This window comes from Macrobrachium rosenbergii, chromosome 48 (genome assembly GCF_040412425.1).
Source record: "Macrobrachium rosenbergii isolate ZJJX-2024 chromosome 48, ASM4041242v1, whole genome shotgun sequence".
In the NCBI taxonomy this organism is placed as follows: Eukaryota; Metazoa; Arthropoda; class Malacostraca; order Decapoda; family Palaemonidae; genus Macrobrachium; species Macrobrachium rosenbergii.
In genome coordinates this window covers 66,104,326-66,116,419 of record NC_089788.1, presented here as the reverse complement: position 1 = coordinate 66,116,419, position 12,094 = coordinate 66,104,326, and the positions used below count along the sequence as shown (strand labels likewise).

Genomic DNA, 12,094 nt, shown 5'->3' with positions numbered 1-12,094 from the left:
GCCAGGAGCATACTACAAATTTTGCACATATCTGGTGACCAAGCAAATTTTCCTTGTTTTTTACAAGGACTATGCTCATGGCAGGTGGTATGGACCATACCCACTGGCAAAAGTGAACTATGCAATTTGCTACGAAGCACTTAAGCTGAGAGTCCTCCATAATGGTGGCCCCCTAGTGATATAAAACAAGTTGTTATTAAAAGCTAGTTATTATTAATTGTTTTTAACGAGGGGCAATTCTGTAGTTCCTCATATAGTTAGTATATTCCATCTTACAGGTTAACTTTATTACAAGTGTGTAGTTGTGATGCATTTTATTAAACATCTATGTTAATTTAAACCCTCTAAGGCTTAAGTTAGGTTTGACATCAGTATATGGCTGTATTACTTATACACTGTTAGTCCTGTTTGCAATGGCCATGTGAAATTCAATTCTAAATGTCATGCCATTCAGACTAAATGCTATAAACTAATTTAACTAACTCGAGTTACTGTTTTATATGGCCGAGCTTAATGCTTCTAACCTAATCTACATTAGGTTAGAATACAGGACTTCTTAGAGGGTTCTTGCTTAACCTATTCTAGACCACTGCTTATTCTAGGTTTAATATAAAGCTCTTAAGGATATAAACTATACAGGAAAGAACCTCCTTATAATCTAGTTTGCTGTTTTATCTGGCCGAGATTACCCTTTTATCTGATATTCGGCCGCTGCTTTACTTAAATTGAACTACTGTTTTAGGCTAATAGTAGGATATATATCCTTAAAAAAAAGGGGGGGTTCCTACTTAATCTGGTTAGGCTGCTGCTTGGTCTAGGTTTATTTCACCTTTAAGGGTATAAGCTACAAAAGACCCTACTAGTATGTAGCCTTACAAATAGACTTCCAAGTCATAAAAACTAGGTGATTTTATTAAGCCTAGGATACTGTTTATGTATAATCCTAAGCTTATTTGTTCTAAACTACCACTAAGACCAAAAAACGGGACTTTTCCTAAATTGTTCTTTCTTAGCCTAGTATAGGTTATTGCCTAATCCAGATTATTTTAAATCACTCTTAAATGTGGAGGTTATACACAACTGAAACTTACTAATATGTAACCTTATAGTTAGGCTACTATTTTTGTCTAACCCCGGTTGTTGTTCATATCCAATCCTAGGCTATTTGGTCTACTATATAAGACAATTACTAATGTGTAACCTTACAGCTAGGCTATCACTTACTCTAATCTAGGCTACTGCCTCATCCAGATTATTTAATTCACATAACTAAGGGTATGGGTTACATAAAACACAATTACCTTAGTATGTAGCCTTAAAGCTAGGCTACCATCCAAAACTGATTGCTATTTCATCTAGTCCTAGGTTACTTGGTCTATGCTAACGATAGTCCAATGATGGGATGTTTCGTAAAAAGTTATCACTTAACCCTTTCATATCTGTATAGTTATCACATCACTGAGGGTACATGAGCCCCGATGTGTCTGGGAGCGCTCGACAGTGCGAAAAAATAATTATTTCGAAAATTCAGCAAAAATAAAAATTTTATGCCAACAACGTTCATTTTGCTGTCCTTTTTTTCTAAATGTTTATATTTTATGGTGGAATAGTCAGAATAAGAGTCCCAGCCCTCTAAATACGAAAAAATGTGAGTTATTTAACGAAAAAAAAATAAAATTTGTTACTTATTTTTATATTTTCGTTCGTAACCCAAAAACTATGAAAGTCAGACGAATGAATTATTTTTTATGAGAAAGCCAATAAAATTCCATAAATATTGACATATAAAACAATGGAAAACGAATAAGTCCAGTTGGTGAAAAAATTGATAGAAAAGATGGTGAGAAACAGAGCGCTCTGCCCGGCCTATGGTGAGAATTATCGCTAGAAAAAATTTTTTTAAGAGCCCTATCTCGGTTATTTTTCATAGAAATTACTTTGTAAATATACGAAAAAGTAGAGGAAAAGTTGAAGAATAAAGGGAAAGTCAAGAAAATGGCTTTGGTAACGGCAACAGTTTCATTTTGACGTTATAAATTGATCGAACGAAAAAAAGTTACCATTGTCAACATTATTGTTCGTAGCTCAAAAACTATAACAGTTAGGCGAATGAATTATTTTTTATGAGAAAGCCAAAAAAATTCCTTAAATATTGACATGTAAAACAATGGAAAACGAATAAGTCCAGTTGGTGAAAAAATTGATAGAAAAGAGGGTGAGAAACAGAGCGCACTGCCCGGCCTATGGTGAGAATTATCGCTAGAAAAAATTTTTTTTTGAAGAGCCCTATCTCGGTTATTTTTCATAGAAATTACTTTGTAAATATACGAAAAAGTAGAGGAAAAGTTGAAGAATAAAGGGAAAGTTAAGAAAAATGGCTTTGGTAACGGCAACAGTTTCATTTTCACGTTATAAATTGATCGAAACGAAGAAAAAAAGTTACCGTTGTCAACATTATTGTTCGTAGCTCAAAACTATAACAGTTAGGCGAATGAATTATTTTTTATGAGAAAGCCAAGAAAATTCTCTAAATATCGACATATAAAACAATGAAAAACGAATAAGTCCAGTTGGTGAAAAATTGACAGAAAAGTGGGTAAGAAACAGAGCGCTGCCAGGCATACGGTGAGAATTATCGCTAGACATTTTTTTGAAGAGCCCTACCTCGGATTTTTCATAGAAATTACTTTGTAAATATACAAAAATGTAGAGGAAAGGTTGAGGAATAAAGTGAGAGTCAAGAAAAATGGCTTTGGTAACAGCAACAGTTTCATTTTGACGTTATAAGCTGTTCGAAACGAAAAAAAATGTTACCGTTGTCAACATTATCGTTCGTAGCTCAAAAGCTATAACAGTTAGGTGAATGAATTATTTTTTATGAGAAAGCCAACAAAATTCTCTAAATATCGATATATATGATAATGAAAAATGAGATTCAGAGCCCTGCCTAAAATCCAGACGTCTCTTATGTGATGCACTAACGAATTTCCGCTAGTTTTACCGTAAAAACTTTGCGAAAAGCATGTTGGAAACTGTTCTCGATTGACGCCGCTGTATGTAAACAGCCACACGTGTTTACCCAACCTCACGCATGGTCTCTGACAGAAGTGTGGCCTGCCAGGCCTGCGTGGGTGCGATCAGCTGATGTCATTGTGAGAATTTTACTACGCCATGGATTTGTGCATGCACAGTAGAGGAACTAAAAAATTTATAGAAAATAGAGGATACCAAACAGAGTGTTTCCAATAATGTAATCCTACATTTTATAAAAAAAATGTAAGATACGAGAGAGAAACGTGGTTAGGATCAGCTGATTTCATTGTGAGAAATTTACTATGCCAGGGAATTGCGCATGCGCAGTATAGGGACTGCTTGCCTGGCGTATCGATGCCTGAGTTACACGGTCCAAGGTATGCTTTAGCCTATGGAAACCACCAACTGTCCGAAAATAAAAAAATTTACCCCTACCACACATACGAAAAATGTCGGTAAATTTTACGTAAAATTACGTCAGTCAGAAAAGAAGGGGGGTAGGGGGTTGTTGCGTAATATTACGTCAATTGGACAGGAATGGGTTAATACAAGGTACTGCCTAGTCCTGGATTATTTTGATCATGCTTAAGTGTACAGGCTTATATAATAGGCAAGAATTTGACTAATATGTAGCCTAACAGCTAGGCTACCAATTTATTTTGCCCAGATACTGTTATCTGATCCTAGGGTCCTTGGTCTAAGCTAGCCCACTTAAGGATATGTAATCCTAGCTTAGGTTATAGGCTACAGACAACATCGACTATTAATCTAGTCTAAATTATTCTTAATGCCTAGATTATTGTAGGCATCATATAATCTCAAAGGACTTTCTATATTAATGATAAGTTGTGGAACATTTCTTTTAGTTAAAACATTTAGTTAGAATTAAAAATTTTTTAAAACAATTTGCGCTTTACGAAACTTGCAATCAACGATGAGTAAGTGCCGACCAATGTGTTAGGGAGAAACACCGTTTTCCGGCTTTCACACACAAATTATCAATTCCAAAAGTTAAAACTAAAACTTTAACTGGAACTTAATATTAAGCACTTACTTGCTATTTTAGATGTTTCCAAGATCCTCGCTAATGATATCGGCAAAAAAAAAAAAAAAAAAAAAAAAAAAAAAAAAAAAAAAAATAAATTTTTTTTTTTTTTTTTTTTTTTGGAGCGCTGGTGATAATAAACCTTACTGCGTTGACCAACAAAAAGTAATGGTTCTTAGTCTCTGTGTGGGTCTGTTGTTGATAATATGGCGGACTGTGAATGCGCATGAATTACTTCTTCTAAGCAGGTTTTGGTGATGGAAGAACCTGGGTATACAGCCTCACTGTAATGATTTGGGAAACTGCCCCCTTATCTTTGAGTCCATTGCATACTCCAACGTGTGTTAGTGTTTATCACTACGACACAATGCCTAGCCGTGAGACCAGCCAAAAGAGAATTCTTTGACATTAGTTTGGTCACCATGGAGCTCTGGTAGACCATGGAAGGGTTACTCCTTGAGGACGAAACAGCGGCTATGCTATCAAAAATAAAACTTATTTTGTACTTAACAGAATTATCTGTTACATTTATTAGATTTATTGGACACTGAAATTAACACGACTGATGGCTTGTATTTTCTCGTAAGCATGACTGATATAATGGATTGTGAAATTAATATACCTACGATCTCCAGTCTAAAGCTATGAGCTTTCCTTTCCCAAGTTGGTCATTCTGTATCTGTCCTCTGCCTTGTAAAATCCCTCTGCTTTAAATGTAAATGATACTTTGTCTTTTTTCTTTTGCAAGTAGAGTTAGTACAGTTATTTTTTCTTCTGTGTTAAGAACTCTCACAACAGTATACAGTACTACTTCCATAGTGTAAAGTATTTGCAGTACATTGTTATATTCATGCTTTAAAAGCAACTTCGAAAAAGTAAAAGTGACAATCTTTGTTCATCAATCTTTGTTCATCTCCTCAGCATATGCTTGAAAATTCTGGGATGTTTAGTTAAAGAGTGTAACTGCATGCATGTCATCTTGCAACTCATTGCTAATCAAATGCATACACTCTATTATACATTTGATTAACAAACCCATTACTTTTAATTCAAGTTCCCTACTCACAGCCCTGCTACTTCTTGAAAAGAACAGATCAGTCGAAACAAAGTATAACTCTTTAGGCTACTTTACTCCTAAGGATTCATCATAGATGCACAGTACCACTTTTATTTTATGAGGAACTGAAGCATCTGGGATGAATTCATGACTATGAAATGTGCTAGTAATAATTAATTCATCTATCTGAAAAATTACTTCTTTTACTTTTTTTCACAATAATTACATGTTTTGTGAAAACTGTAGTATTGTATGAAGGGAGCAAAACAAGTCTCTAGAGAGAGAGAGAGAGAGAGAGAGAGAGAGAGAGAGAGAGAGAGAGAGAGAGAGAGAGAGAGAGAGAGAGAGAGAGAGATGATAATTTAAGTTATAATTAACTTAAAAAACAAGCTGCAAAAATCTTTAATGACGATGCCAACACAGATAACTGGATGTCTTCAGTACCCAAAAATATAATCCATCAAATTAAAAATACGAAAAATTAAATAAATCCCATTCACAAAATTGTTCAAAGATTACTGTACTAAGAAAACAATCAACCACATTACAGGCACTACGGAATAACTGATCAGACTACCACCAATGCACTCAGTCTTACATAAACTGTAGTTCCTCAAATGGTCGTCAATTACATCCAGCAATTTTCTCCAAAGTACAACATAAGCAACTGTACAGCTAAACATATAACCTCATGAAGTAACGGCTTACCTTGTAGACTTTTGACTGCTGACACCACAACATACAATTGCAATACTGTAGAGTTCATATTTCACTCTGAGGAGAGATCATTTGATGTTTACTGCAAGTTTATTGCTTACTTAGGAACTAACAATGACGCAGTTGCTGTACAATATACTTACTTTTTTGTACTACTGTCAAGTTCATCGAAATTTCCATCCTTCATTAACTCAACTGTAAGAGTTTCATTTTCAAAACTGAACACCAATCTTCCCTGGAAAAAATAAAAATGGAAATTAAAGATATCTCTATTTTAAACCTACCAACATTATTTTTTGAAAGTGCTATCACAATTGAGGCGTGTAGCAGAGCAAGGGCGTAAGTGTTACCACAGCCAAAATAGAGTTAGCACTACATTTTTTCCCCAGGCTTTCCTCTATGCATAAGTACTTCATATGTGACCTTAGGCACGAAACATTATGGTCTATTATGCCATTGAACGTAAGTACTTTTCCACCCTTATGAGGTGTAAAAACGTGGGCCAACAGACTCCCTTACGCATGGGCGCCTCTCCACTGTCCCTTTAAACCTAAGGTGGTGCGCACAGGGGGTATGGGGTGAGTGAGCATTGCCATCTCTCTCCACCCATCACCAGCTCGGTCTCAGTGGCCAATGAAAATGCACACAGACTGGGCTCGCATTTCTATTGGCTTGACACAGCTCTTATCTTGTATGGCGGGACACAATGATGCTGTCCCATCCTTTCTCTCTAAGCCCGCGAACAAGCTGTTGTTTCACTCGTGGATGCTCTGTTATTTTCTTACTTTTCATGAGTATTTTCACAGTAATTCAATAGTGTACTAACTATGGCTGATAGTGTTGATAATACTGATCACCAAGAGATCGTTATTAGTGAAGGTGAAGCTGTTAATAGCGATACAAGTGAAGTTATTGATGAGCCTGGTATTTCACGTGGTCGTAAGAGGAAGGCCCAGCCTGAAGCTTGGAAATTGAATATTGCTAAATTCTTCGTAATGAAGGTAAGGCTTATACTAGCTGAAAGACTTTTAAAGAAGTAGAAGCACATAAAATAAAACCTGCTTGTGCTGATGGGTGTTTGAAAAAATTACTAAGCCTGTGATAGAGGCATTGTTTAAAGAATATTGGGGCATGGGAGACTACAATGCCCAGACGTCATATTTGCAGAAATTAATGGTTTCGGTGCTGATAAAACGTCGCAGGATACCCACAGAGGAAAGTTCGCATAGACACAAACTTGTATAGTTTGATGTATGGAAATATTACAATGTGTGTGCAAAAAAGCTTTTATGGTTATTTTTGGAATAGGGGATAAGAGGGTGCAAGTTGTTTTAAAGAAACTGACAATGGGGAAAACAACAGTGGCTGACAAGCAAGAAACAAATGCGAGGGTATCAAAATTTTCTGGGGAAAAATCAGACCTTGTGCATGAACACATTAGGAGGCTGTCAACCATGACCTCTCATTATTCTCGTACAAAATCTCATACCAGCGTGTACGTGGAATCAAATCTTAGTGTTGTGAAGCTGTATGATATATACGTGAAGTTTATTAAAGATGAACATCCAAATGTAGATACTGATTCTTTTAATTATTATTGTAACGTGTTTAGGACCAAATTTAATATTAGTTTCATGCCTCCCATTGTTGATACATATAACACCTGTGATTTGTTGACAGCAAATATTGAAAAATATAAACAAATGGGTTGTGAACAGGCTTGGATGAAATGCAACATGAGTTGGATGCACATAAAGTGCTTGCAACACAAGCTAGAGCTCCACTTCATGCTTTAATAGTTCAGACAGTGATGATTTTATGGTGTTGTTTCGATCTACAACAAACACTGCCGACACCAAAGTTGAGTACTAGTGTTGCTTTTATAAAAGAAAACTGTGGACATACAACTTTGTGTTTTTAATGTGAAAACACAGAAATCAACCATGTACATGTGGGATGAGATTATGGCACAGCGAAGGTCACGTGAGATTAATGAGTTGTGTTAACCAATACATCGAGGCTAATCATGCTGACAATCAGACAAAGCTTAGTTCTTTTTTCTGGTAACTGTGCTGGACAAAATAAGAATATCAGCATGATCCTCGGATGTCTAAGGGTAATGCGCAGTAAGAGGTTTGCCAGAATTGAACATTACTTCTTGGTCTCAGTACTCTTATATGCCTTGTGATTGTCATTTTGGCAATATAGAAGTGAGGTTAAGGAAGGAATTCATGATAGGCAGCAAATATGAGTACACAGAATTCACCAGGAATGCTGTCAAGAAAGGATTTCCAGTTGTCAAAATGACCTAAAATGATTTCCTCAACTTTGAGCTTCTACAGTCATACATCACAAAGTGCACATCTAAAACTACCAACTTGCAGGATGCCAGCATCACTGTGTATGACTTCAGGTATGGGGAGGGGTATGCCATCAAGAATAACTACGACAGGGCAGACACTTCTGACAACCATCAAGTCTGGCTCATGAGAGACAGAGGGAAGTACTCATGCAAGGCCTTTAACTTGTCTAAGGTAACTCTGCCTCCTGGTTATACCTCCCCATACCTCTGTCAAAAGAGAAGCTACAAGATACCAAAGTGAGTTAATGCTTGTTTATGTATCAATTAATGGTTTTAAAATAGGAATACAATCCACTTTTTTATTGCTATTTACTTATACTGTATTTTATTTTTTTCTAGGATCTAGCACTTTATGTTGCCCCAATTGAGAGTGCCCAATACTTCAGGGACAATATAGACACTCAAGAAGGAGGAAGACTTCAAGATACCCCTGAAGATGAAGTCCCAATCACAGATGACGACGCTCATGCCCTGAACACAAATTTCATGTTAATATTGCAATATTTTCAGCCCATTATTCTGGTATGCTAATGTTTTTCTTATTTTCAATTCATGTAGTTAAATAAGAATTTTATTTTTTTTATTCAAAATAAGAAATTACAATCAATGTTTTTAATTGCTGTTTACCTTTTTAGTTTTCTGAAAACGAAACTATTGTGCCGGCTTTGTCTGTCTGTCCGCACTTTTTCTGTCCGCCCTCAGATCTTAAAAACTACTGAGGCTAGAGGGCTGCAAATTGGTATGCTGATCATCCAACCTCCAATCATCACACATACCAAATTGCAGCCCTCTAGCCTCCTCAGTAATTTCTATTTTACTTAAGGTTACAGTTAGCCATAATCATGCTTCTGGCAACGTTGCAGGACAGGCCACCACCGGGCCGTGGTTCAAGTTCAATGGGCTGCGGTTCATACAGCATTATACCGAAACCACCAAAGGATAGATGTATTTTTGGTGGCCCTGATTATACGGTGTACAGAAAACTTGACTGCGCCGAAGAAACCTTGGCGCATTTTTTACTTGTTTTTGTATTGAGCTTGCTTATTTTTTTGGTGCATACCATGACTTTTTTTCTTATGTGTTGTAATGTCAATAATTAAGAGATGGCCAAAGAAAGTAAATTAAACTGCAAATATCATTATAATCAACCAAAACAACAAGTCAGCACACTCTACTTTACCTTACATTTTCTGGTATAGCTTAAGTATAACATATAACAATGCCATAATTTTTTTATATATTGTAGAGGGATAAATTTCCTTTGAAATGGTGAAAACTAGATTAAAATTGTATGGTTGGTTTAAAAAATATTGATGTTTGAAAACTTTAAATGTTTTTCTCAGTTATAAAAAACGGCACTTGTGCCCCTGCTCCGCTGGGGTCCTCAATTATTAAATTTATATGTAATAAATTTCCTTAGCATCTCCTCATCAGAAAGCAGAATGCTGGTTTACACAAATCAGTCTTAAACATGGTGTACGTTTATGTTTTTCACATTCTATTAAAGGATATTGCTATATGATTACTTTTGTAAAACAATCATGCACAATGCAGAGAGAGAGAGAGAGAGAGAGAGAGAGAGAGAGAGAGAGAGAGAGAGAGAGAGAGAGAGAGAGAGAGAGAGAGAGAGAGATCACAGTTTCCTACTAAACCATCTTGGGTGTTTGATCTGATTTGGTATTATTGCACTTTCTTGTTTAAAGTCTTCAACTAACATACGAATTAGTTTTTAGAAGAAAATACTTTTACACTTTTCCCTTGATTTTAGGAATTTTTTCGTCGCACTATGCAACCTGCTAAAGTCTAGCTTTGCAGAGTCTTTTTCCTCTTCTGAAATCTATGAAATCTATTTAAAACATATGCCAGTGTTTGTGAAATTAAGAACATACACTACTTGTAAGTCTTAATCATAACTGGACAAGTAAAAATCATTAGACTTCATACAGAAGTGTTCTGTCAAATATATTCTTGCATTTAGAAGCCATGAAATGTTACTCATTCATGCAACTGTGAGGTACTTTGGCCCTTAATGCTTATTAATAAAGGAAAAATAAAGTTATCAAGAATAAATATGAAAAATAGTTACAGAGAATATATAGAGAGTAAATATTAGCAGTTACCTTAAGATTACGATTGCTCAAGATTTCTTTGAAACATGTCTTCACAATAATGGAGACTACCTTCCGGACATTTTTTCCCATAAGCCATCGTTCCCCTAAACTCTTCCTCAGTTTCTGAAAAAAATATAAATATCAAAAAGCACTCTACAATACTTAGGTTTACACAAAATTAATTCCAGCTGATTGACTGATAATTATATCCATTCTAGACTACAGTGCTTTAAAACCTCATACAGTGTATCATCACTCTCAAAGACACTATTCATTTTATTTTGAAGTAAACCCATCTTACAATCATTAAGTTTTTGCTTTCTTGATGCTCTGCCTTTATCCTTGTATATTTCTCTGTCATTTCCTTTAACTTCTCAGCTATTCTAACAGGATCTCCAAGACTTGTTTGCTCTCTATTCAGTTTTTCTTCTAAGGTTTTGTATTCTCTATCTATATCTATTGGTGACCTGGAAAACATAAAGATATAAATTTTTAAAGATTTTTACATGACTACTACTAACAATATCCATAAAAAATTTACAAGCTGCATTCAATGTATGTAGCAAGGATGGTTCTATACAAATAAAAATTAATTTTAAATTACTATCTGCTCCAGTCAAGAACTACATACAGCATTTAAATAATGACTTGTACACTCATGTTACTTAAGTTAATATCTTTAATTAACTTGAATAAATATAACTACCTTACTGCTTGCATTTTTGCTGAATTGTTCCTTTTATATATCCCTATATAATTTGCAAGGATGTGGTTGCATGCAGATAATGTTGAGTTGTGGACAGTGCATGTGCAGATAATCAGTAGACTGGTATCTATATTTAGAAGGAACAAAACAGTGAAAATGAAAGAGGGAGGCTAACTGCTCAATCAAACAAGAACATAACATCATCTATACGGTAATCCATCAATTATCCGTATTAATAGAGCCAACGGTCCGTCGAATAATGGCGAGTACAAAAATCTAAGGTTGTTCAAGGGCAACTCTGAACCTTTCCTCACCGAACCTTGTAAACACTTTACCACATAACTGTAAACACTCATTATGCTTATAAACAACAACCATCACACTTTAAACTGAAAACTTTATGCAAAAGGCAATTAGTTACCATTTTTCCCCATATTTGTGACAAAACACTGCATAACTACACTCTGAAAAAATGCAACCTCTTCTTTTTCTCTCTCTAGTAAATGACACAGTTCAGTAGGGATGTAGCCCAACTGTTTTTACCCAAAGCCCACCGTGGTTTTATGACCATTACTGTACTTATATACAGCAACTTCCTTATCAGTTGTTACCATATTGTACAGTGTTACCATACGAGATAACGACGTGTAGGCTACGTGTGAACTACAGACCTAGGCTAGCTCAGGTGTTACACTCACAGTATCCATTTGTAAAACTCAAATAGGCTATCACAGCTGTATTCAAGACAAAGGTAATGGTAAAGAAACTATTAATTCACTTACAAAATCCATTTATACTGTATTATTATATTGATATCATCATAATATGTATAAAAAAAACTATCAACCTGCCATTTGTAATGTTTACTTTCTCAGAATCACCTGATTGAGCCTAGTACCAAAAGAATTGGGAAAATAATTTTTCAGTAAAATCAAACTAGAGGGTGGAAGGGACCCTTTAGCCTTGGTAGGCAACCCTTCTAAGAGAAGGTTACTACGAATACAAACCTTATTCTCCCACCCTGGACTGTGCCACAGCCATTGTACCATGGCCATACATGGTT

The 12,094-nt window shown here is 35.5% G+C and overlaps 1 protein-coding gene across 2 annotated transcripts in view; it reads right to left on the bottom strand.

Annotated features, from left to right (window-relative positions):
• SMC6 (Structural maintenance of chromosomes 6) overlaps positions 1-12,094 on the bottom strand; it is a 258,709-nt gene that overhangs the window by 33,512 nt on the left and 213,103 nt on the right. For both annotated transcript variants that reach the window (XM_067091991.1, XM_067091990.1), the window contains exons 20-22: positions 10,627-10,792; positions 10,335-10,448; positions 5,996-6,087 (exon numbers count right to left, since the gene is read on the bottom strand). In XM_067091991.1, the coding sequence (XP_066948092.1) occupies positions 5,996-6,087; positions 10,335-10,448; positions 10,627-10,792 (372 nt within the window). The remainder of the gene's footprint in view (positions 1-5,995; positions 6,088-10,334; positions 10,449-10,626; positions 10,793-12,094) is intronic.